The sequence below is a fragment of the Gopherus evgoodei genome, chromosome 9 (genome assembly GCF_007399415.2).
Source record: "Gopherus evgoodei ecotype Sinaloan lineage chromosome 9, rGopEvg1_v1.p, whole genome shotgun sequence".
NCBI classification, from domain to species: Eukaryota; Metazoa; Chordata; order Testudines; family Testudinidae; genus Gopherus; species Gopherus evgoodei.
The window spans coordinates 7797929-7825245 of NC_044330.1; the positions used below are offsets into that span (position 1 = coordinate 7797929).

A 27317-nucleotide genomic window follows, 5' to 3' on the forward strand; every position below is an offset into this window, starting at 1 on the left:
GGATAGCTCAGTGGTTTGAGCATTGGCCTGCTAAACCCAGGGTTGTGAGCTCAATCCTTGAGGGGGGCCACTTAGGGATCTGGGGCAAAATTGGTCCTGCTAGTGAAGGCAGGGGGCTGGACTCGACCTTTCAAGGTCCCTTCCAGTTCTAGGAGATTGGTGTATCTCCAATTATTACCTTACCTTAATATTAACAGAAGACCTTTTAAACTCTTTATCATCACTGTACATTTATTAAAGAAAATACAATATCTAAAAAAATCACACTTGAGTAAGAAATATTTTAACAGGAATTAAGAAAACAACATTCGGGTTACTAGTAACAAAAATACTATCTTATATGGCATTTCAAACCAACAGCTTTGCAAAAGTCATTTCTTCCTTCCCTTCCAGGTGTTCACATGGTGTAAGACAAACTCATCTAAACTCATCCCTTCCAAACTTAGTTTCCTGACAAATATTCATAGTAGCAGGGCCCATGATAAAGTGCTCACTAATAAGACTGACAGTGATAGATACAGATCTGGTCTATCCCTGTTCCAGTGTACTTCGTTGGATCCTAGTCTTTCCTTCCTGAAAAAGGGACTCCAGTTTCTTTCCCCTACACAGTTCCTATCCTCCCCTGGTCTCCTGAGGTTGTTTTGTAATCTTGGATATTCTTCACCAAATGTTCTTTCATTATGTACGCATAGGTCACATTTTTTTTCTGCTTTAATTTTAAAACTGCAGCTTGAGTTAAAATATGTGCACATATCCTTTGTCCGTATTTTTGAAGAACTGAGGTATAGCATTAAGTCCAGTTGTATGTCGCTGGTAGTAAAACATATGGAGGGGACGAATGCTCATCAGGATGCATGTGGTCAAGGTGGTATCTCTTCAGAGAGGTCGTCACCAGGCTAGAAGTCAGTCTGAATGGAAAACCACTGGGATCAGGGTATTTTCTGGTTACTTCATTTCAAACTGAAAATAGCCAGAGGTCAGGCTTTTCTAGTCTCTACTGTTATGATGTTGATGCAAGAATTCCAAATTACCTTTTCATCACAGCTGTAAAGGAGACCTGCAAAAAGAGGCTGAATTGAAGCTATTTCATAGGTTAAAACCTGTAGTTTGTAACATATTAAGAGTCTCAGGGGGGAAAAGATTGGCAAATATGCCTGAGCTAGACAGAGAAAAGGAAAATTCAGGAATTAAGGCCATGTATCATTACACATTCTCTTTCTGTTAATTGATACACTTAAATAGTCTCAAGGAAGTGTTGCAAATCCCATAACTTCAGTACTTCGGAACTAGACTGAACAGAACTCTAGGAATATATAACACAGCATACCACTGGCACCAGCTCTACATCACTTCAATCCTTCAGGGGGCCATTTAGGGATCTGGGGCAAAATCAGTACTTGGTCCTGCTAGTGAAGGCAGGGCACTGGAATCGATGACCTTCAAGGTCCCTTCCAGTTCTAGGAGAGGTATGTTAATCTCTCTCTCTCTCTCTCTGTGCCATTGTCCACTTGTCCCAGTGCCTGAGACACACAACTACCTGAATGAAAAGCAAGTGGTGGGGCTGGTAGGACAGGGGAAGGGACTGCGTAGTCTCAGAGTCCTAAGAGGACTCGTCACCATTCCTACTCAACCAAACAGCAGCTATAACCAAAAGTGCTTTAATATTTGATTAACAGGGAGACTGCACCTTTTCTTTCAGATGTAGACCCAGCACAGTAAGCCATGTTTCCATCTCCTTCAGGCTAAACTACTGCAGTGTATTCCACCTGGCACAGACCAAGAAGGGCACATAGTTGTTTAAATACACAGCAGCCCGCTTTTAGGTAAGGCAGACTAACAAAACCACATCACGAAAGTGGTCCATGCTCTCCACTGGTTCCGCTTCAAAAACCTGAACTGCTTCTAGGTTCTAGTCTTTATAACCTTCACCCAGCTAGGACTTCTTAAACTCAGAGATCATCTCTTTCTGTATCTTAGCTGCAATCAATGAGGAGATTGTGGCTGTCATCTTCAAACTGAAATTCTCAGGGGGTTTGAAGCAGGGTATTCTCAGGGGCGTGCCACTGTCATTTTACCCTATCACCGGACAGCAGGGTAGGCCCAAGTCTTACTACCCTTAGGGAACAATGTAAGAATAATCATCTCTCTAGATAGGCCCATCCCTCAGTAACAACAGCCTGTCAACGTTTGCCCTAGAGACAGGCAAGAACCACATCTAAGAAAGAAATGAATAATGAACAAGAAATGGAAATAATGCTATTATTAATTACGTGTTATAGTTCCTAGATTCTAAAGCAATGGCCACCATTAGAAATGTATATATATATATTTCCATCTCCAATTTCTGGGAAATAAAATTCTAGTTTTTTGTGTGGTTTTGAGGACAAAGTATAATCACTGGTCACCACAACCTAGAGCAAGAAAATTAGTAAGCCAACTGATAGCTGGTGTGGGTGTTTTTTTGTTTGCTTGTTTGTTCTGTGTGTAATTGACCTTTTTCCCTCTTAGATGTTTTATTGCTTTGGTATTTGTCTGGCCTAATAAGTAAACAGTGTTATCAAGAACACTCTCTGATTTAAAATGCAAGTAAGATTTTATTTTAACACGGTTGCAAAAAATTAATATTTTTGGATCTTTTCCCCCCTAAAATAAAAATATCTTAAGTGCCAGAAACTCAGGACTCATGCCCAATCCTGCAACAACAGTGTGTGCATGTGTAGTGGGGGGAAAAAAAAAAATCAGTGAAATGTTAAACGTTGCATTTACTTGACCAAAACAGCTCACAGCCCAATGTGAATTATCATTATAGCATATTGTGTGTGCAAGCAAACAAAAATGTAGACCTACTAAGACGTGCAGGGCAATCATCTCCAGGTTTTCCCTCCTCTTTTTTTCCTGTATTATTAGTATTAATTTCTAAATATTGTAGTAGTGCCTAAAGTCCCCAACACAAGTCAGAGCCCACTGAGTGAGGAAAAGGATTGAATATATAAATAAAATGATGAGTGATGATAGTGACACAAAGGGAGAAGAATACAGTTAAATATATGTATATGGACACATACACACACTTTATTAATATTAATAACTTTTAAAATGTAAATATAAAAGTGTCAATTATTGCCATAAGCCCACCACAGCTATTAGTTCACCAGCTTCTCACAGGCTTTACAGCAGAGGTGGGTACTGAGGACGGATTTGAAGGAGTCAGTATGGCTTTATAGATCATTTCAGAAAGGGGATTCCATGTGTATGAGGCAGCATGAGAGAAGACAAAGAGCTATAGGATAATTGCTACTTTGCAGACTGGGAAAACAAAAAGAGAGCTTTACTGATGTGCCCAAGAACAAACAATTAGCAACGGAATGGAATTAGAACTTTCAAATTCCTGTCTACCAGTCCCTGGTGCAAATGATTAGCTAATATGTATCTGTTTGCCTCTCTGACTTCCAGTGTACCTCAATCTCAGTGCCACTAAAATTCAAATGCCACCTACTTCTTGCAATATTTGTCCAAGGGTCTCCTGGCTCTGAATGCATTTCCTATTTGAAAAGAAAAGAAAATTACTTCAGTGCAAAGCATTAGTCGTTTCCTATTGTCTCATCTTCCAGGAAACTCTACCTGTCTCTCTCAAGATCTAACCTCCCTACTTCCTGCAGACCTTAGATCAGAGCCTCCCACAGGCCTAACCTACTTCCTGTAGTTCCTTTTTCTGAGGCCCAAGTGTTCATCAGGTTAACATCTGATCCCATTAGTATCACCCCTTCAGATAGCGGGCTGGTAATTATGGCACAGATGGAGCCAGCCCTACTTTCCTTAAAGGGCCAGTCATCCCAGTCACCCTGTGGTAGCGGTAAAAGGCGTTATAATAAATATGAAAACATTATTATAAATGATTGTGTAGTGTTGTCCTATGCTCTGTTACATGTGAAATTCAGAAACAGTGTAAACCCAAACACACACCTATATACTTTTACCTGTCTATTTTGGTTGTTATGACCACTGTGAAATTGCCTTCAGTATTAGGCAAATACGTTGAAGGTACAATTACATAATTCCCTGCAGAGAGTCTGCACAGTTGGCTCACTTCCTGTGAGTAGCAATGAGGTACACAGCTAACCAGTGGCTCCAAGTGCAGAAAAGAACAAGTGTGTGGTTTCCAACTGCTGTTAGGCACCTGAGGACATTAAAATAATTTCAGATCTCACACCTTGAAAACAAACCAGTGTGTTCCATCAATAATCTACCCCTCCAAATACACACCCTCTTTCATATAATGATCGCTGTTTACTCAGGATCACTTATCAGTTGACAGGAAAAAAAAATATTTATTGGGGGAGAGGGGCAGGAGAGATTCATGCCTGATTACCAAGACTGGGTCTTAGTCACCAAACATTCCAAACCATTTGCACCTGTACAAAAAAGTGAAAAAAAATCCACCCATTTTAAAGAAGTGTATAATTTAATACAGAGTTAACTAGCCATAGTCTTAGTGTTAAATAAAACCCTTCAAATGTTCAGAAAATCTATAAGTACTGGCTGCTGCGTGACTTCTAAAACAGAATATGACAAGGGTTCAGTGGAACCAGAAATCTGGCTGCTAAGCTATCCAGTCATGCATTGTAATACCCTACACTCTACTGTACCTGTGAACTAATACAGCTCAAATGTCTATTTGTATTGGCCCAAATGTAATCATTTATAGGCTGCATTTCCATTCTCCAAGGTAAAAGACACCTGCATAAAAGTGATGGATTTAGTTGATTCTTGTAAATAAAACAGATTGACTGGGGTAAATCATACCTGGAAGATATGAAACCCTATTGGAAGACACTTGCTATCTTGACAGTGCTGGCGGAGGGTGACTTTCATGCTACGCTCTTCTGTTCCTGCAGGGACGGAGAGGGGAAAGCAGGGATTGGTATGGAAGGAGTGGAAGTTCCTGCTACCTCCAGCACTTTGGCCATTTTTCCAGCATCCCTGTAGCTGCACAGTCTCCCATTCACCTGGTGGGAGCTCTTCACAGAGGGCAGCATCAGTGGGTGGTGGTTTTATCTCACTGTTAAATGTAAGACAGAAAGGAAAAGTATTGTACAAAAGATGAAAGATTTCCATGACTGCAATTCACCATCCTTAATGCTCAGCTGTCAAAATATGGACAAATACTAGTAATGAAATGTGTGTCAAGAAATGCAAACTCTTGCCAGTCAAGCATTCCCATTAACTGTCAATTCAATGCCAATCATTGCCATGTATAAATATAATTAAATGCAAAACCTGAACATTTGTGGAACAGAGAAAATAAATACCATAAAGTAAAAATTAAGATCTCTACAGGACCTTTAATCTGGCCACATTGCTCAATATAAATTCAAAGTATAAGCACATTAAAATACGTATTTAAGAAATAGCAAGAGAAAATATAACATGCTGCATTACTTTATTGATTAAATTTATCTTCTGAATTTCCTAACGTCGATGCATTTAGTTTCTTAAGCTTAATGTTCCCTGAACTTACATTTTTGCAATTAATTTCCCCAGGGTTCCCCCACTAAATAGGGCAAGAGGGAAAAAGAAAGAAGGAAATATGAAAACAATGTAGCTCTCAGAATCCTTCCCCACCCGCCCATAGAGCTCCAGAAGACATCTACCCTGGATCAAGTGAATACATCACAGAACTGTGCAACATCCAAGATGCACTGATGCCTGCAGTAATTGTGCAGCAGTAAGAGTCTTGTATAAAACACACCAGACCCTGGATGAAATATGTTCTCCACAATGTGCACACTGCAAAGAACTACAGCAGTTCACCTCTGAAAAGTGTGCACTTCTTCCCGACACTGGGCCTCTTTTGGGTCAAAAAGGGATTTAGATGGCCAGCCCCAGGTCCCTTGAAGTACTACAGTAGGGGTGGGGAATCTTATTTCTATCAGAGGCCATTGACCCACATTAAAAATCAGTCAGGGGCCAGACACAGCCCTGGGGTGGGATCAGAGCTTCAGCAAGTGCTCACAGCTCCAGCTTCACAAGGGGGGGGGAGGTTGGGCGCAAAGGAGCACGGAGGCTCTGGGACAGGGCCAGAAATGAGGGGTTCCAGGTGCAGGAGGGGATTCCAGGCTGGGGTGGAGGGGAGGGGGAGTGCAGAAGGGGGTAAGGGATCTGGCTAGGGGTGCGGGCTCTGGGGTGGGGCTGGGGATGAAGGGTTTGGGTTGCAGGAGGGGGTGCCGGGCTGTTGCCAAGGGATTTGAAGTGAGGGAGTGGGCTCAGGGCTGTGGCGGGGGTTTAGGGTACGGGCTCCAGGAGGGAGTTGGGATGTGGGAGGGGATTCAGGATGTGGGCTCCAGCTGGGCGGCACTTACCACAGGCAGCCCTTGGTCGGTGGCGCAGAGGGGCTAAGGCAGGCTCCTTGCCTACCCTGGCTCCGAACTGCTCCCAGAAGCGGCCGGCATGTCCAGCCCCCAGGTGGAGGGGCCAGGCGGCTCAGCGCAGTGTGCACGGCCAGCGCTCACAAGCACTGATCCCGCAGCTCCCATTGGCCACGGTTCCTGGCCAATGGGAGCTGCGGAGCTGGCATTGGGGGTGGGGACAGCACACAGAGCTTCTCTGATCGCCCCTCCACCTAGGGGCCGCAAGGACATGCCGGCAATCTGGCGCGTGCAGTTCCAGCCCAGTTGGGGAGGAGGAGGACGCCGAGGCTCGAGACTTTCAGCTCATGGTGCGGAGACTTGCTGCAGGCCGGACAAAATGAAGCAGTGGCCCAGAGGCTCCCCACCACTGTACTAAGGATTTCAAACATCTCTGAGACCCCATTCAAAGAGCCAGGAGAGGTGCACAATATAGAGCCACACTAAAAACCTGAACTCAAAAGATTTAGCACCTTCTTTACATGTACCTCTCCTAACCATAGTTCAGGTCACAGCAAGCCCTGTAAAGGGCATAATGCTTTACATAAACTGTCAGAGTTTTTGTGGGATTTGCTATTTCTCTTCCTTTGTGAACATACCTGAGGCAGATTCTCCCCGTTGAGAATACACGAAGCACGAAGTCGCTCTCTGCATTCTTCAGAAAGATGCTAGGGACAATAAGGTAATAACCAGGGGCAAGGTCACAGCGCAAATGTACTTCTCTGTCATAAGAATGACAAATGGTACCAACAACCGGAGGAGCAGAGAGGGTCTTTGGTAGGTTAAACCGCCTCTTCTCCACCTAAAATAGACACATAATGTTGCATAGCATTGTAGAAAAATTGATAAGATTATAGCAAAGTTAAATGGGGTCAAATATTCAGTCAACAAACCCCAAATCCACAGCACCACAAGTGTGTGTTTTGCCATCTGGCAGACCATGTGAAGGTGCAGATATTATTTCCAAACCTGTCTCAAAGGATCAGATTCAGAATAGCACTCATGAGGGTGAGCAATTTGGGGTGGAAAAAAGATAGCTGCTTCCCCCTTTTTGTGCCCTTGAGCAGTGCTGGAGAGAATTTCACTGGGGACTGTAGTCCCTTTTCTCACACAGCTTCCCTGTGGAAGTTAATGCCAGAAAGGGGGCAAGAACGGGTGAGGTAAGTACAGGGAAATGGTCCACTCATGCATCTCACTCACGCATCAGCCAATGGAGCTGCCCACACATATAGCACATTACACCATCTCAAAAGGTCACAGAGCATTGCTCTGGCATATTTATCCTGGGAGTTCCCAGGAAGAATTCTCTCTCAGCTAGAATTGCTCTTGGGGGTATCAGTTACAAACTGGCCCCATGCAGAACCGATCCAGCATGCCCCAGAGCAGAATTTTGCCCAAAGGAAATACAAAATTCTGATACATTGTTGTGCTTTAATTCAGATTAGATTTACCTAGGACCCAACACAGTCAAACCATAAACCATGGGAAGCTCTTATTTTCCATGCAAAGTTCAGTGGCGCTGAACCTTGCTCATGTACAACGGCTACTTTTTCAATCAAATACTTTTTTGGGAAACTCATGCAGTCTCAGGGCAGGCTAAGGCTCAGCAACTACCAGAGCACATTTTGTAAAGTGAGCAACTGTTATAAAAAAATGTGAAAACAATTTGTTTTAATTAACTCTCTTCAAAACAACAACGAACAACAACAACAACGACAGGCTGGAACAAACCAGGCCCAGACTGAAAACCTGTCTGCCATGTTTCAGCTGAAACATTTTCAGTGAAGGGCAAACATTTTAAGTCTTACGCTTTGTTATACCTAAAAAAATTGTGTAACAGAGATCTGTGGGGAATTAAAGGAAATTAGGAGAAAAATATCGCTCATATTTTGAGTTAAAGAGTTTGGCCTGAGCACCAGTAAAATAAGCCTTCATCCACTACTAATTATGTTCTTGTTTACAAAAGTAATTAGAAGAGACATTTACATAGTGCAAATTAAAATTGGAGGTGAAATTATATCAATGAGCCCAGGGGCAGATCACTGTGCAACTGGCAAGCATAAAAACCCATTTCTGAAGTTTTTGAACACCTCCGTGATAGCCTGAGTATGCAAAACAGAGTTGCACAAAATTGCATATACAAATGAGTAGAATTATTTTCAGTTGTACGAGGCATTTCTGAAATTAGTTTTCTTCTTATGCAGATTGTGTTGCATTCTGGGTACCCATATTATTAGACAGAGTTTAAGAAACTAGAAAGAACCAAGAGAAAAGCAACAAAACAAGTAGTGTGGTTAAAGGACTGACTTATGAGAAGAGATTAACAGAGATGTTAAAAGATGAAAACATATATAAGAGGTGATAATTAAGGGAGGGACATAACAGTACACAAACATGTGAAGGGTGTAGACACCAAGGCGGGAGAGGAACCTCTTAGGATAGTACAAGGGGGTTCACTAAGAGAAAGGGAAAAAGTAGGCAGATCATCAGGAAAAAACTTTCTAATACTGCAATGTCCTGACTGGGGGAACAGTCTCCAAAGAGAAGTAGTGGAAGCTTCACTGCTTGGAATGTTTAAAAATAAACTGAATAAAGCTCTGGTAGATGTACGATAAGCAACAATCCTTCAATGACCCTGTGAGATGGGAAGGCTCATCTAATAGGTTTTTCACATCCCTGACTTCTGTGAACAATTGACACATGGCATTGCTATAGCCAATGAGTGACTATGTCAGATGCTCCTGTTTTTCTGGAAACTTTTCTTCTTGGCCCAGCTAGAAGTTTGAAAAGTTATCCCTAATTACCTTCCAGATATGCAGTCCCACAGCCTGGTAATTCTTCCCTTGAATGCCTTCAGTAAAAGATGAACCTTCCTCTGCTGAGCGAGTCAGATTCTGAGTTCTTCCAGCCCAATCAGCACAGTACTTCCTGGGTTTCTGCAGAAGAGCAATGCACACCTCACTCTGCTCACATATCCTCAGCCAGAACTTGGGGTTAACAGGGAAGCTGTTGTTGTTACGGCAACCACCTGCAGACTGGCCTTTCACCCAGGAGCCACAGAGATTCTGAGTATGACTCAGCACTTTCTCTAATAAAGAAAAACAGGTAACACACATCAGCAATCGGAAACAATTCATTTTTGTGGCTCAGGAGTCTCCAGACTGAAAGCATTGCTGTGGCAGTGCCATTTTCTGTGAGCTAACGTTCACAGCCAAGATATCCCCAAGCCAGTCAGAGTGGGAAGCTGAGGAACTTTATCCTTAAAAGATCATACACAGAACTATTTCTACAAGTCTGAAACCTCAAATTTGTCTCCCAGTTGGAAGAGATCATTACAGGGCTCCCTAATACAATTTTCTACAGGAAAGGACTAACCCCCACACCAAGGGGCCAGACATAGCAAACAATTCTTCAGCCTGAAAAAAAAAGGCTTTAAAACTCCTGTGCAATTTCCTTCTTTCCTCCCAGCAGCAACAGACACAGGAAAGGCCTACAGGCTGGGAAGGAAGAGAGTAAAATACAAAATATTTAAAAGCAGAAATACCAGTATCTGATATTGCAGCAAACGAGGACAATAAAATAACCTAGATAGAGATTGTCTCATCTGCAAACATGAGCTGATGTTAAGAACTTTACAGCAAGCGTAGGTCAGAATTCCAATTTGCTACTCCATAGATCATCTTGAGGTGGGATGAAGGTGTAACTGCGACACCAACGCCTCTGGGGGTGTGGAGGAGCAGGAGGAGGAGAACTTACTACATTACTTAATGTGACCTGAATTCAGCAAACAATCTGTATTCCACAAAGCACTTAAGCACATGACTTAATACTTTGGTGAACAGGAATTGACTTACAAACATGTTCACATATTTTGCCAAATCGGGGCCAAAATGCCTTCTACTGGTCTTTCCCTGGAGTAAGCACAGAAGCATAGAAATGAAAGGCAGAAGAGAACTTGAGGAGTCATCAAGTCCAGCCTCCTACAATGAGGCAGGATTACGTACACCTGGCTCCATTCCCCAGGCTTCTGTTCCTCTGATGCTGTTCAGACGACCTAATTCAGAACCAGATCCTCCTCGTGCGGGCCAGAGAAAGTGAGAGTTTGTAGATGGCATCAGCAACTTATCTCCCCATGCTTCAGCTACTGCACTGTTCTCCAGACAACCTATCTTGACAGATTACACTTCTGTTTTACCCTTTCGCTGCCTGTGAGCTGGATTCCAGTTATCATTCCCAAACCTCCTGATGCTTAGGCTGCATGGAATAGTGCATGGAGTATGCACTGTAACCATAAGGACTAGAAACATTTTTTTAAATGAATGATGAGATTTCCGAGCATAATTCTATAGCAGGGAGGTCAGCTCTGCAGCAATCTACACAGCTTCAAAGTACGTGAGTCCCTGAGCTTTCCATAACCATTTTCACTTGCAACTCTCAAAATTATATGCAAATAAGGAAGAGGATTTTTCCAGTAAATCGGAGAAATGTAGAGAAAGCAAAAAGTTAATTACCAAGTCGGGGCCAGTTCTGTTCTCCAATCTCTCCCAGAGTACGCACTCAGTGCATACTCAATAAAATATGGAAAAAGTTTTGGAAACCACAAAGGTCTAGTGGTAAACAAGTCTGATTTTGACGTTTTTTAATTCAAATCAGATTCCCCATTAAACTAATCTGTTTTGTTACGAATAGTCCCCTTGCAACAATGTACCTGTATAAAGGCTCTGAAGCTCTCCATCTTCAGTGACTGGAAACCCAATGGTAATCTCATCAAACTCCTTGAAAAACTCTTCCTCCTCAACCCAGAATTCTCCTTCCTGAATCTGGGAAAGCAATTCTGAAGCAACTACTGGATCCAATTGGCTCCACCCTTGACCACTGCAAATAAATGCCCAAAAGTCAACGTCTAGGCTGTTTGCTCACACTCCCAATAGAGTTCTACAAAAATCTTCTATCAAAAATTGCTTAGAAAGAAAAAAAAATAGTGTTTAATTTTACTGTTTTGTTCATCCATACAACACTTCCTCTAGTTATTAATCAATTGGGACTGGAAACAGAAATTATAGATAGGCAATCTCTGTGAAGGAAGACCTAGAAACCAGCTAAACAAGAGCGTAAGGGATTATGGAACATGCTCTCAGGTAAAACAGATAGCTTATTTACAATGAACACTGAACAATGTGAAAAGTACTTGTACTTCTGTTTATTGTTTAAAAAAAAATTAGGTTTTAGAATTTGTGCATGATAGAATGAGGAAGTGAAAAAAACAACTCCAAACACAAAAAATGGGTTCAACAAATAAAATTAAATATGTCTGTTTTAGAAGGGTTTTCTGGAACCACTTACTGAGCCCCTTACATCAGCAACACACCATTTCCATAGAGCAGTAGGGCAAGACCTTTTTAGCATATTGGCTTCCAAGTTACCACAAGTTGAAGATGTGAGCCACAACTAATTAATTAGGGTCCTACTAATTGCTAGGCACCTTCAATTCCAATTAATTTTACTGAGACTGAAAAACATTCTGCACTTTACATAACAAGGTACTACAGCTTTAAGTTCTTTGAGGCAAGGAATGTGTCTTCTTTTATGTGCTAGACACCACATCTAACAATGCTAATTTTTAAATTAGGCTAACTTTTTTTCTGTGCAGTGTTGCTGTAGCTGTGTTGGTCCCAGGACATTAGAGACAAGGTGGGTGAGGTAATATCTTCTACTGGACCAACTTCTGTTGATGAGAGAGAACCTTTTGAGCTTACATAGAGCTCTTCTTCAGGTCTAGGAAATGTACTCAGACTATCATGGTTAAATACAAGGTGGAGCAGATTGTTTAGCATAACTAGTGAATACATATTTCAAGGGATCATTCAAGAGAAGTAGTCTGATAACACACCTTTCCAGTCACAAAAATAAGAAAAAACATCTGCGGGAGAGGAGGTTAAGTGGATTACAGACAACAACTTTTTAAGTCAGTGGTTTTTAACCTGTGGTCTGCTGTCTTTGTTTAAGGGTTCCACAAAAGGTAGACTATGAAAATAAAATTTCAGATCAAGAAAAGGCATTTTGTTTTTCTGATTAATCAAAAGTACGTAAATATCCCCATCTACAGATCAAAACCTGGACGTGTTATTACCATACAAATCCACTGTTTAGCACCTTACTGTGTCAAATGTTATGCTGAGCATGTGCAACATGTATAGCTGAATTCTGTTCAGTCAGTTTTCAGTCTAAGAGGTCTATGGGAGAAGTCCACAAACCACAGGTTAAATTTCCAAAGGAGTCCACAACTCCACTTGAAATATTTGTAGGGGTCCACAAATGAAAAAAGGTTGAAAACCACTGATGAAGGTGAAATGAGACAATCACCATGCTCTCAGAACTCATACAGAAATATGATAAAAGACAAGCACCATATCACCTGTGGGTGAACACTTTTCACAAAGTGATCACTCTATATCTGCCTGACCTCTTAGTCCTCATCCACAAAGGAAACCTGCAGAAGATGAGCCTGAGAGCTTAAATTCATACATTTTCTAGATGCTAAAAATCACAGATTGATTAGATTGTTGCAACAATCTATAACCCATTTAAACTCCCACATCAAAAAACATATTTCCTATCAATGTATCATGTATTTGGAAATCTGGATTGCCAGACCCAAAGTTTCAAAAAATTAAGACCCACAAGAACCATGATGATATATGTTGAACTCATAAAAAAAGTTCTATGAAATAAGGCTACTGTACTCTGCAACTCTTTTCTGTTGTAGCCTATTACGAATACTATTCTCTGTAATATACACACACACTTTGTGCTCAACACAATAAATATCTTCATCTTTATGGTAGTACCTTAAAAAGAGTATTCTAAATGAAAACAAGCAACTTACCCTTCCCTCCAGTGTCCTTTCCAACATCGCCTCCCCCAAGGGTTTCGTATCCGTAGCAAGATTATTTCCTTGCCCAAGACTCTGGAGAGATGAAGCATATCTGAGACAATAAAGGCATGAAATTCTCCCAGTTCACTGGCACCTGTGCAGGAAAGACAACCATCATTAGGAAGTAGAAAACTACCCAGCATTCTTTTTCAAGGCAAGAGGAAGTAAGCTGTCCATCCCATGTGAAAAAGATTCACTTTCTACTGAAGAAAGTTGCTACAAGTCCACTGCTCTGCCTGTGAACACAACGGATGAACATGCAACCCACACTGTATACAGAGACAAATAACTACCTGGTTTATGCATCTATGATTAGAAGAGTAAAGAGAAATGCTGATCACCAGAATCCCTAGAAATATGCTAGTTAGCTCTGAGTATCCACAGACCAGTGGCACTGAAGCACTACTTTCCCTTACTTTTTTCCTTTTACGGGAAGAGAGAGAGACACTTGCCATGTTTAAGAATCTCTGGAATGCTCATATTACCTTGCCTGGAGCTGAGGACTGAGCAACTTATCACACATCGTTCCTTCAGGTTCATCAGTCTCCTAAATATCATCTTCTCCAAAACTCTACCAGTCCTCTCTCTTTCCATGCTTCTTCCAGGGTCTTTTAGGGTCCATCTCTCAGCTAGACCTCCAGTCAAGTCAACTAAAGCATCTGCCACTTGCCCTGCCCATAACTGCTCATAAGACCCATGCACCCTATAAAAACAAAAAAGAAACAGTGGCACTTATTGCAAACTTTACTCCTAAAATGAACATCATTTTGTCTTTATTTTAATCACACATATGTCCCCATTGGGAGCCTGACGTTAGTATGACATAAAAGGTGCCACTGCAGCTATAGAATATTTAGGCCCTCAGACACCTCACATATTCAACAAAGTATCTAGGTGACTGCTGGTGCCTCTGCTATGATTCTATGAGGTACCAGAGGACCTTGTCCAGATGGTGATGGGTTTGCATGACAGTTTCACGACAAGTGGACATACTTCAGTGTAACAGAGTGTTTTGAGGTGAAGTTTGGGCTCCACCAGGGTTCTGTGCTTAATCTATTACTATTCACAACTGTGACGGACTTCATAAGTAAGAAAATCCAAATGGAAGGTGGTCCAAAGTTGATATATGGAAACCATATTGCACTAATGGCCAACAGTGCAGAAGATTTGGTCCAGGAACAGGAAACTAACAAATTATGGCCTCAAAATGACTAAAGAAAAGACTGAAGTAATTTGGGTGATTCGCATGGGACCAAAATAGATTAATATTAACACTGAGGGCCAGCAATTAAATCAAGTTTCTGCATTCAAGTACTTTGGTGGCTGGTTAGAAGCAAACAGAGAAGTCAAAAGAGAACCGTGCATGAGACAAAACTGGCAAAGATAGGTGGTGTGATTTATGATAAGCATATGCCCAGACTACTTAAAAGACAACTATACAAAACTTTGGTAAGATCAGCTCTTCTCTACAGATCAGAGAAATGGGTGACCAAAGAGAAGCACTTGAGAAGACTTGAAGTCATTGAAATGAGCTGTTTGTGGGCAATGAAAGAGGTGACATTGCTGGAAAACATGTGGCGTGATGACATCAGGAGTGAGAACAAGGTCTGCGGTATCAGACAGAAGCTGCAAGAGAGGAAGCTGAGATGGTATGGGTGTGTTTGAAGTACGTATAAGTGAATCTTTTTAAGGAGACATTTGGGACTAGAGTTCACAGGCTGCGAACAAGAGGATGGCCAAGAAAACTGTCAATAGACTGTTACAGGAGGATGGAGTAGATATGGAGTGAGCATTGGACCGGCAAACCTGGAAAGACTGATAGGCTACCTGATGGGAAAAGAGAAAGAAAAAGAAGAAGACATCTAACTGCCTTACGAAAAGCTTGATACAATCCTTTCCGGAACAGAAACTGCACACTGCTTGTCATTTGCACCTCATCATCTCAGAATTTTCATCACCTTTCATGATACAATATACCTAGTAATGTTTAAAAAATAACATTTCTAACATACCTCCCCTTAATATTTTCTTTGTTTGCTAAACACAGTCAAACTAGTTTTTTCTCCCACCTGTTTTATTTTGTGGGATCAGGGAGGCTGTGTTATTATTTGCAGTAACTACAAAGCAGAGTGAATGAACACACTGAAAGATTACTAAGCCAGATCTATAAAGTTTCTGTAAGAAATGGTCAAAACAATATTTAGCGGGCAAACCAACAGTAAGAAGAAAAGGTTAATGTGCCAAAGGTGCCTTGACAGAAATATGTACCTTAACTTCAGCATATCTACAGCTGCTGGGTAACCTAACCCTAAAAGGTGTTTGTCCTCTGATGGGGGCTAAACAAACCCTTCTCTAAGATCTTGTAACAGTTTGCTGTTCACCTTATCCAAAGCATTTGGTTTCTGAACTGCTTTGTCAGTTTACACTGTATAGTGAGCTGAGGACGTATTTTGCTGCTTGTTTTTTAAAACAATGGCCCCTCTGTCAAACACAAAATAAAACAACAATAATAATAATAATATTCCAGGGTCCGTAACTCCTGACAAAACCAGCAAATGAGTGACAAGGGATGGTTAAGCAGCAGTATGCAAGAGAGAAATATTCAGAGCCTGAGCCTCAGCTAACATAAATTGGTGTAGCTTCATTATTTCAGCGGAGCAACATATATTTTCAATAGCTAATCTGCCGCTGATGTCTACCTTAAATCTTCTCAAATAATGCAATGGGTAAAACTTTATTTCGATCTTACTAAGCTAGGTGATCTGCAGCAAGTAGCTAGCTGAGCAACACTGCACTCTATCTGCTTTTGGGTCATTATAAAAAAAAAATCACTCTTATTTTTTCACAATTCCTTTCAGTAAGAAAATCACACCCTGTGTGAGGGCAGAACTGTATCTGGGTGATCCAGGATAAACTCTGGCAATTATCAGTCTATATACAGTGAAATATAAAGAGTTCAAGTCCTACAGAGGGCTCTGGAAGCCCACATGGCAGGAATGAAATCCAAACAAAGCACTATGTAGAACATGTGCTAGTTATTATTGCAATTGAAATCACCTCCTCCAGTGAAGTTCACATACTTAGCATAGACCTTTTCCAGTAAGGGAAGCCAAAACACATCTTCTGTCTGACACTGGGAGAAGCAGAGTTTACCCCCCAGGCAAGGCAGGCGATCATCAATGGTTACTTCCACCCAATGTCCAAATTGCCAGACTTGACAAGTGAAACAGCCTGTGTACGTCTCATCTGTCCAGCTGGGCTGACCTGGAGGGATTACCTGGAAGAAGACAAGACAATATTAGCAAAACCAAGACAAACAGGGACTTTCTTTTGAGGAAACCACCACTTGAAACATGGTCAATTCCAGCTATTCTACATCACAGCATAGATAGAAATAATGTGTCATAATATCAAAGAGTAAAGACAGAGCATCAGAATACATTGTAGAAGTTTCATTGAGTTGGAAAAGGCCAGGGAAAAATAAAAATGTTAATGGAGCATACAGGAGAATCTGCGAGGAAATGGAACATTACAAGAAGCTGTTCTATACCTTAGTTAGCAGGTATTTACTCTTCTGCAAAGCAACACAGGCACATAGGAACCAACAATCTCCCAAAATCCCTTGCTTCACTTGCACCTCCTGTGGATTGTCTGAAAACAATCGAGGAGCAGAACAAATTTCCTAAAATAAAGCAAACATTAAGGTTAAATCCTGCATGACAGTCTAAGCCAAACAAGTCTATGTTTTGTGGGTTCAGATGTCTCACAAGATGGTTAACACAATAAGGGGCCTTCCACCTTTCATTCCTGTTAGTGTTAATGTGTGCTGTATTCAAACTGAGAGTTGTTACAGTATGACGACTATTCAGTAGGTGACCTATGTGAAACAAGTCTGGTGAGTCTCAGTCCACATCTTGGTAGCCAGATTCCATCATCAAGAATATATTACTATTGATAATCTCAGCAAAGAGACAAGAAGTGAATGAACAAAGAGAGAAATAACCCACTCCCTAGTTTGTTGTGCAGGTCACAGCTCACAAGCAAGATTGACGTACATTAGCAGGGCAGCATGGGATGCAAGTTATGAAAGAATTCAGCATCCCAGTACAAAAAAACCCAAAACCCTTATGTGGCCAAGCAAAACTCAGTTTACCAATGTTAAACAAGCTATTGACCTAAACTGCAAAACAACCAATTAATCTGATACGATCATAGAATCATAGATTTTATGGTCAGAAAGAACCACTATGATCATCTAGTCTGACCTCCTGCACAACGCAGACCACAGAATCTCACTCATTCCCTCCTGTATCAAACCTGTGTCTGACCCACTGAAGTCCTCAAATCATGGTTTAAAAACTTCAAGGTGCAGAGAATCTTCCAGCAATGTTGAAATTAAGAAATTGATCTCCCTTCACTTTTCTTGTAAACCTTACAGCGAGCAGGAAATTGAATGAATTAGCCCTCCTGAGCTACTGCTTTGCAACTTTTCTGTTTGGCAAGCTGAGCCCCACACTGCATTCTGGAAAATATGCTTATTAGTTATTATTTGTTTTACTATATAGTCTAGAAGCCCCAGTCATGGACCAGGACCCAGTTGTGCTAGATGCTGTTCAAGCAAAGATTAAAAATGGTCCCTGCTGCAAAGAGTTTACAATCTAAACATACAACAAGAAACAGCAGATGGCTATAGAAGACAAGGGAGTACAAGGAAACAATGAGACACAACAGGCAGTGGTCCCAGCACACCAGCAGCTTGTCAGGTTTTTATCGTCAAAGGAAAGTAATTAGATAGCTCTGCAGTATTTATGGTGTGCTGCTCCCAAGCATGATGGGCAAGCCCAGGACAAGGCACAAAGGTGATAGTTTGAAAATTTAACAAATGGGCAATGGAGATTGGCATCGACACTTCAATACTGAATGAGAGATGATGGGGGGGGGGGGAGTGCTAGGGCATAAAGGCCTTCAAAACTGAAGACAAGTAGCTTATGTTTGATGAGACAGAGAAAGGGGAGCTAGTGGAGGGATTCAAAGAGAAGGGTGACCGTCAGAGCGACAAACTAGAAGAATAATCTTTGCAGCAGTGTTCTGAATGGATGTGGGGGTGCAAAATAGCATTTGTCAAGGCCAGGGAAAAGGATGTTGCTGTAATCAAGATGTGAGATGATGAAAGCCTGCATGAGAGTTCATCCGTGTGGATGGACAGGGAAGACAGTATGTTTGAGATGCTGTACAGCAATAATGGGCAAGATTTAGACACAGCCTCGATGTGAAGACCTACAGAGAGCCTGACCTGAAGATGACACTCAAGTTATGATCCTGAGTGACAGGAAGTATGGTGGTGATGTCCACACTGACTGAGAAAGCTGAGGGGAGGGGAGAAGACTAAGAGCTCTGTTTTAGTCACATTGAGTTTGAATTGATGGCTAGATATCCACAAGGAGACTTCAGAGAGATAGGCCGAGATCTTCGTCTGGATAGGAGACTGTTCTAGAGTAGAGAGGTATACCTGTGAGTCTTCATCATAGAGATGGTAGTTGAATTTGTGTTTGCAAATGAGATCATCCAGGGATAAAGTGTAGAGGAAGAAAAACGGGGAAAATAAACAATACTTTGTTTTTTAAGAAGGCCATCAAGTTATCATATTCACCACTAGTGACAGACTCCTAAAGGGAAGAATCACAGATGCCAAACTTAGTCAGACTTGCTGGGTAAACACATTTGACGCATGGAGTACTTTAGTCCAGGGCTCTCAAAGTAGCCAGAGATACAGTTAGCCCAGCAACCAGAACACACTATTTTTGTCATTTTTGTATTTCAGAATCATATAAAGAACTAGAAACAGTAACTGAACACTAAGCCATCTACTGGTTAATGGAAAGTCAAATGTTGTTAAACCATTAAGCTAACACATCTCAATACTCACCTGAGGTCTCAGCCAGGAAATCTCCCCTCTGAATTGTGAGAGTGGGGTGGAATAGTTAAAAAAAAGGGAGGTGTCACTTGCTGGAAATGTGGGGTCTTGGAAAAGATTTTGTTTTGTAGCTGACTGCACTCTGTCTCCCAGCATTTTCAACACAACTGAAGCTTTGTTGGCCTCTTCTAAGACTTTATGTTTCCAACTGAAATCTATAAATTAAAATGAACCAGGAATCATAACTTTGAGAGTGGGTGAGTGAGGCTGATAAACTCACAAGCGAAAAGTCACTAACCGTTTCCACTTAATTGCTTGAACCATATTAGCTGATATCTTATTCAAATCAGTTGTTGGCCCTGAAGAATCCAATACTGCAAAAAAAGAACACATCAAATGGTCTGAGTAGTTATTACTCCTGAGGGCATTCTGTGCCAGAAAAATAAAAATTCTGCACACAATATTTAAAAATTCTGCAAACTTTATTTGTCATCAAATAAATGCAGAGGCTCCAGCATGGCAGTGGGGAGCACAGGCCACTGGCTGTATGAAGGTGAGAGATCACCATGCAGCATCTCCGTCCCCACACCTGGGACACAGACTCAGTGGTGATGCTGAACCTGACACAGCACAAGGCCTGGGCCTACCCCAGAAACACCCTGTGGCCTTACCCCTCTGAGCTAGGTGTGGGGCAGGCAGGCTCAATCAGGCAGGATCCAAGTGTGGAGGGGCTCAGTGTGGGGTGATAGGATTCTGTGTGGGACAATCTGGGTGCAGGCAGCTCAGTGGGTGGTCTATGTGTGAGGGGATTTGGATGCACAGAGGCTTGGGGGGGAGGTGTCCAGGGACAATGGGACTCTGCAAGGGCTTCCAGGTGAAAGTGGTTCAGGCTCAGCGGAGGGATCTGGGGGGCTCAGCAGGGGTATCTGGGTGTGGGGGGGAGTGGGGCTTGGTGGGGTGGGGGTCTGGGTGCAGCTATTTGGAGGTCAGTGGTGTGGTTGTCTGGATGTGGGTGTTTGAGTGCAGGGGTGGGGGGTTGAGTGCAGAGGGTCCGAATTCAGGGAGGATCCAGATGCGGGGTTGAGGTTCAGTGAGGTGGGGGGTCAGGTATGGAGGACTAAAGGGGTTCTGGGTGCACAGGGTGAGGCTTGGTGCAGTGTCTGGGTATGGGAGGTCCCAATACATGGGGGCTGGGGGAGCAGCTCTCCATACAGTGACCCCTCCTCCCACAGCTCAGGAGCGATAGGGGCAGGAAGCAGGGGAGGATGCTGAGCTTCCTGCAGCTGGGGGAGGTTTCTAGGGGTGAGTCTGACACAGCCCCAGCCACTCCCTGCAGAAGAAGAGGAAATCCCGCCCTCTCCTAGCAGCTGATCCTGGCTCAGGGTAGGAGCCACTGGCTGGAGTGTCCCCAGCCCTGTGGTGATTTATTGCTCCATGGCTGCTTTGGTTGCCTGAAATGATTTACCTGTGCAGCTATGGAGTGGTGTGTCACTGCTCTTGCCGCTTTCCTTTGCTTCCCTGTCAGAAAGTCATTTTTCTGCAGGGAACCGAAAGAAATCTGCGGGGGACATGAATTCTGCGCACACGCAGCGGCGCAAAATTCCCCCAGGAGTAAGTTATGCCAGTGCAACCTGACACCTTCCTCTCATGTAAGTAATCTCACCATTAATTGACAGGCCAAGCTAGACAGAAGTATGAAATAGAGATAAACCTCACTGTGAGTACAGACACCTGCTATTGCTCAGAATATGATCTCACAAGGTATTTGGAGCAATACCCACTCCCCCTCTCAGTCATACCCTGTTAATCCCTAGCCAGACACCTCCCCAAAGTTTTAATACTAAAACTTCTAAGACCCTTCCCCAACAAACACGCCAACCCGGACCCAAGCTTCACAGTCCCCCCTCAGACCAGTCCATCCATACACATTCCCCAGAGACCTGTCTAGATTTCTTACAGTGACCCTCACAACTGCCCTCCCAGATCCCTCCCTCCCTCCTCCACAACTGCCCTACCAGATCCTTCCCCCTCAGAACCCCCCTCCCCACCCAGACTCTTCACCCCCCCTACACTTGCCTTGACCCCTCCCTAAATCCCATCCTCTTCCACACAGCCGCTCCCAGGCACCTGTCCCCCCCCCCGCCGCTCCCAGGCACTTCCCCCCGACCCCTCCCCCAGCCGCTCCCAGGCACCTGTCCCCCCCCCGCTCCCAGGCACTTCCCCCGACCCCTCCCCCCAACAGACCATTCACATCCCCCTCCCTTCAGGGTTCCCTTCCCACAAACCCAGCGCCCCGCCCCGGGCTCTCCGCTCCCGTCCCGGGACCCACCCGCTGCGGACCCGTTACCTTGGCTACGTTTGGCCCGCTCTACCCGGTCCGGAGACCGCCGACTGGCCCACCGGCCAACCAGGAGCAAGGATCGGAGCACGTGACAGCGTACAACCAATTATAACCCCTCTAGGCCGAGACGCCTGATCCTAGCTCCCCAAGACGGGGCCCACGAACTACAACTCCCAGCATCCACTGCGCGGCAGACTACAGCCCCCAGCATGCACTGCCAGTGGGCGCGCTCTCTCCCCACTTACACGTGGGGGACAGGGAGTGCTGAGGTTCAGGGCCTCTGCAGCTGGTTCCAGTTCCAGGTGCAGGGAGCCTTTGTGCTGGAGAAGAGGGAGTAGGGGAAGGGGGGATGGGAGGCCCTACAGGGTGGGGGGAGTTTATGGTAGGCAGAGTCAGCCCAGGGTCTTGTCACCTTCTGGACCCTGCTGAACAGATTCCAAACTGGCCAAGAAATACAGGCAGCCGACCTCTACCCTCGGGGGCTGCACAACGACCTGCTCTGTCAATGCAGCCTGCGTTGGCCGATGAGCGTCAACTAACCGGACTTCATGGTGGCCTTAGGGCCCTTTATTCTGCTGATTAAGCTGCTGTCGAGCGACTCGGCCAGCACTGCAAACACTAGAAGAAGGTGTCAAAGGGGAGCCAGCTTGCCAGCCCAGGACACCAACTACAGCAGCTACTCTGAGTGTCTCTACCATCAAACCCTCTTCAGTCACGTGGCCATCTCTGGCGTATTTATTTTTTTCTCCCACAAGTGACATGATTTCAGCCTGGGCTGCAGCCAGCCTCACCCTGGCAGGAAAAGCTCCAGCCCTCTAGTGACTCTGATCCCGCTACTTGGGGCAGAATGACCTATTGAAGCTGCTGCAAGCAGCACTTTCTCCCCCTCTCCTCAGCAACTCGAAGCCATTCTGGTGAGGAGGGATAGATGGAGCTAAAGAGACCACCAGCTTAGGGGGCTCCATTTCCCCCTCTTTCCCCTCTGTGAGCAATGGGAATGGGATAGTGGTTTTGCTTCGCCTGTTTCTCCCTTTGCACCACCTCACCTGGGAAGGAGCAGAGGGGGGTTGAGAGCCCCTAGACCTGCCCCCTCCCCACCTCAGACTCCAAGATGAAGACTGTGCTTGACAGGACTGGAATTCTCTAAAATAAGGGAGAGAGAACTTTCTCAGGGGCTGGCTTGAGACTGTGGATTGAACTCCCCCAGGAACTAAGGACCATCACAAACCTCACCACCTTCTGCTCCAAGTGCAGGCATGTTTCTTTGGCCAGCCTTCTCTAACAGAAATACATCGTAACACTTTTTTTAAAATAAAACCTATACAAACAAGACACTAGTGCACATAATTCCCCCTGCCGCCGCCGCCCCCCTCCCCACACCCCTGTCCCTTGGGGAGAGGATGAGAGAATAAATCACTCATGACAGATATTGGTCATGTGGTATAATAGATTACTGGAAGGTGCTCAGATACTACAGTGATAAGCATGGTATAAGACCCTCAATAGAAGCATAGACCAGACCATCACGTTGGACAAAGACATCTGACAGGGACATCAGATACAAAAGTAACTCTGTAGCCAATGAGGAATAGGTGAAATGACAGCTGAACTAGATCAGGGACTGACTGAAATGACAGAGGTTAATTCCATAAAAGTTATAAGGTATCATACATGCGGGTTAAACGGCACTGGTACACAAACCAAAAAAACCCTAAATATATATTGATGTGAGAAACCGGAACACAGAACTAGGTGAACAAGAACATCTGGCAATGGAAGAAGACCCAAACATAAAAAACGGTCACCCACCTTTCGTAACTGTTCATTGAGATGCGTTGCTCATGTCCATTCTATTCTAGGTGTGCACGCAGCTGTTGAAGATTTTTGTTTTAGCGGGATCTGTAGAGCCAGCTACAGCACCCTCTGGAGTGCCGCACTCATGCTGCGGTATATCAGGAGCTGCTGGCCCTGAACCCTCTCAGTTCCTTCTTGCTGACAACCCCAACAGAGGGGCAGAAGGGCGGGTAATGGAATGGACATGAGCAACACATCTTGAAGAACAACAGTTATGAAAGGCAGGTAACCGTTTTTTCTTCTTTGAGTGCTTGCTCATGTTGATTCATAGAATCATAAACTTTAAGGTCAGAAGGGACCATTATGACCATCTAGTCTGACCTCCTGCACAACGCAGGCCACAGAATCTCACCCACCCACTCCTGTATCAAACCTGTGCGTGAGCCACTGAAGTCCTCAAATCATGGTTTAAAGACTTCAAGGTGCAGAGAATCTTCCAACAAGTGACTCGTGCTGCACAGGAAGGCGAAAAACCCCCAGGGCTTCCGCCAATCTGCCCCGGAGAAAAATTCCTTCCCGACCCCAAATATGGCGATCAGCTAAACCCTGAGCATGTGGGCAAGACTCACCAGCCAGACACCCAGGAAAGAATTCTCTGCAGTAACTCAGATTCTATTCTAGTTGACTCACAAGCAGTATCAATGGAAGTGGGCTCAGAGTTCACCGTCATGCCCAAATAAATCTGTTAATATTTAAGGTGCCACCGGACTCCTCATTTTTGTGGACACAGACTAACACGGCTACCCCTCTGATACTTGGAAGTAACATAGTTCCATAGAATCTAATGAGAGAACATTTCTTAATAGAAAGGATCATACAACTTCTGTTACATATTATACAAATGAAAATATATTATTTAAGGTTATAAGACTAGCATCCTGGTCAGAAAAAATATATGGACAGAACAATGTTGAGAGTGATCCAAGAGGCAACCAAAATTTCCTCCATGTAAATTGGTCAAGTGTCACAACGCAGCAGGGTTAAAAGAAGGTTGCTTCCTGGAGCAGCTTGTTCCACAGCACACAAGATGAGGAGCTGTTCTCAACTTAGTCTGTTTTCAGTGGATTTGACCTGCAGTCGTGAAAGTTAAAAGCTCCTTCCTGAACCAAACTTGAATGAAACGAAAATCATGTCAGCCTTTCCTTTAGGTTGACCTGTGTGCCATGATCTGCCATACAGAGTTGTGCTATTAGATGGTGATCCTTCTGTAGAAATTGACTAGAATCCGTCTGTTACAATATACAATGCAATGAATGTATTTCATGTATCCCTTTTGTTCCTAGTCACTCTTTTCTTGAGTTTCTTCTTTCAGATGTTATGCTGGGTTAAGATCAAATCCTGAGCCTGGCCTGAATAGATGAGCTGGACAGGGTAGAGTAGGGGGAGTGGGTAGGTGAGAAAAAACTTCCCCCCAAGGTCAGAGTTGCTGTGGAGCCATTCCCAGTATTGCCAACCTCGAGCCATAGGCGTGAACTCCGAGGGTGTTCTGGGGCTCAAGCACCCACAGGGAAAAATTAGTGGGTGCTTCGCACCCATTGGCAGCCAAGCTCCCCTCACCCACCGCCCCTCCCCTGAGCATGCCGCATCCCTGCTCCTTCGCCTACCTCCCAGTTTCCTGCCCAGCAGTCACCAAACAGCAGTTTGGCAGTGTTAGCATGCTCTGGGGGGTGGGAGGGAGCAGGAACATGGCACGCTCAGGGGAGGAGATGGGGCCAGGGATTTGGGGAAGGAGTTGGAATGGGGGTGGGGAAGGGCTGGGCAGGGGCAGGGCCTCATGAGAGGGGTGGAGTGGGAGCGGGGTCAGGGACAGATTGGGGGGGGGTCAAGCACCCACAGGAAAGAGGGGAAGTCGGGGCCTATGATGAGTGTTGAGCACTCAGGAACCAGAGCTTGAGTGTGGAATGTGATATGTTCTATGCTGCTACCAACTTCCACCCTTGGGCAGGGAGTTTGTTTATAAACGGAGGCAGGGTGATTAAGATAACAAAAGGCTTGTCATTAAATTAAATTAAATTAAATTAAATTAAGCATCCTTAGATGATCCAGAAAGCATGCCCAGGCACTCCAGTTAAAAGATAGGAAACAAAGGGTAGGAACAAAGGGTCCATTTTCAGAATGGAGAGAGGTAAATAGTGGTGTCTCCAGGGGTCTGTACTGGAACCAGTGCTGTTCAACACATTCATAAATGATCTGCAAAAAGGGGTGAACATTGAGGTGGCAAAGTGTGCAGATGATACAAAATTACTCGATAGTTAAGTCCAAAACAGACTGCAAAGAGTTACAAATGGACCTCACAAAACTGGATGACTTGGCAACAAAATGGCAGATGAAGTTCAATGTTAAATGCAAACTAATGCACATGGCAAAATATAATCCCAAGTATACATACAAAATGATGGTGCCTAAATTAGCTGTTACCCATCAAGAAAAAAATTTTGGAGTCATTTCCAATACTCTGGAAGCACTATGTTTCCAGAGTATTGCAAATTTATAAGAATCCTTCTCATTGTGTCTATATCATCCTGAACTCATTCTCCGTCTTCAGAAGACTTAAAAATTATCTTGAGTCATCAATGGGACAGACACAACTGAATAATGTAGCTGTCCTTAGCATGCATCAAGACAATACCAGGGAACTAGATGTAAATAAGTTTGCTGACAATTTCATCCAGAAAGCTACAGTGAGACATAATGTCTTTAAACTGAGATGTTAATGAAGACAGCTTGTAGGTGACTGAAATGATTTTAATATACTGTAATTCATGATAATGTAATTATGTAGTTCATAACTGAATCATTATTAAAATAGTAAAGATACCAACGATAGACATATTTAATAACTACAATATGAAAGAAGTGTATAAATATGCTGAAAATAGCCCTCCCCCCCAACACACAACACTTCTTCAAAAGCACCCACTGGCAAAAACAAAAATCAGCACCTATGTCTTAAGCATTCAAAAATCATGAGTTAGGCCCCAAAATATCATGAAACAGGCTTTAAAATCATGATATTTTTAAAAAATCATAAATGTTGGGTTTTTAATGGCCTAGTTTCTGAGCCTTTTCTTTATAGTTGGGTCATGTTTTCAAGCCTCTCTCTCCAATAACAAGGTTAGAAACTACATTTGTTTGTTTTTTGGTTAATGAAAGTGGAGATTCTAATAGAATACCATGACTCCAGGAGGTGGAGCTTTAACACATAAATCAGACATTTTGTGAGACCCTGACACTTTGGAATGTCAGCACCTGTGCCCCCTTTTTGCTCAGAGGGAGGAATTTACTCTTTCCCAGACATGCTTTTCTATACTACACTCCAATTCCCCCAAGAAGGCAAATACATCCTGTCCCAATGAGAAACCCTGTTTCCCAAATTCAAATTAATTTTCCAAGAAGCACTTGCCTCATCAACATCAGTTCTGTGTATGGAAGACATGCGCTCACGGCAATATGCAAGTTAAAAAAAGCCATGAGGAACCAGATCCAGCCCGCAGGCCATAGTTTGCCCACCCCGATCTAGCCAAACATCCCAGACTTGCACTTGACAGAATGCATTCCAGTAGCAATTGCTCCCTTTTAACCTCGTAATATGTGCACTTGAAAAGACAAGGGCCCCCCTTCTGGCCAGTTCATGAACTACAGGGACTGGAAATGCAAGAATGCTCCATTGCAATATATTGACTGGCTCCAGCAGAGGAAGGACAGCACAGTGCCAGAGTGAATTTCTTTTCTGCCGCAGGAAGCATGAGTCTTAGGGCCATCAAATAATCCTGAAAATGTCATCTTGAATGTCCTGTCTCAAGAGTGAATGTGCTTGCATGAGCAGGTTTGGGGTTGTTTTTTTTCATTTGCGGCAGATATGAAGTAAAG

General features: G+C 43.6%; 1 protein-coding gene across 6 annotated transcripts in view; it reads right to left on the reverse strand.

Moving 5' to 3' along the window:
• Nucleotides 1–213: 213 nt before the first annotated feature.
• Nucleotides 214–27317, reverse strand: part of CAPN10 (calpain 10) — a 34532-nt gene continuing 7428 nt past the window's right edge. Inside the window, exons 1-15 of one of the 6 annotated variants that reach the window (XM_030574208.1) lie at nt 21600–21683; nt 19551–19626; nt 19265–19467; nt 16889–17020; nt 16419–16615; nt 13824–14041; nt 13291–13432; nt 11113–11279; nt 9209–9492; nt 7004–7206; nt 5007–5059; nt 4804–4889; nt 3978–4177; nt 3497–3542; nt 214–1057 (exon numbers count right to left, since the gene is read on the reverse strand). In XM_030574208.1, the coding sequence (XP_030430068.1) occupies nt 1028–1057; nt 3497–3542; nt 3978–4177; nt 4804–4889; nt 5007–5059; nt 7004–7206; nt 9209–9492; nt 11113–11279; nt 13291–13432; nt 13824–14041; nt 16419–16615; nt 16889–17020; nt 19265–19408 (1902 nt within the window). In that variant the 5' untranslated portion in view covers nt 19409–19467; nt 19551–19626; nt 21600–21683 and the 3' untranslated portion in view covers nt 214–1027. Of the gene's footprint in view, nt 1058–3481; nt 3543–3977; nt 4178–4803; nt 5060–7003; nt 7207–9208; nt 9493–11112; nt 11280–13290; nt 13433–13823; nt 14042–16418; nt 16616–16888; nt 17021–19264; nt 19468–19550; nt 19627–21599; nt 21692–27317 lie in introns of those variants that run through there. The other 5 variants (XM_030574204.1, XM_030574205.1, XM_030574206.1 and 2 more) reach the window with 5 other exon arrangements.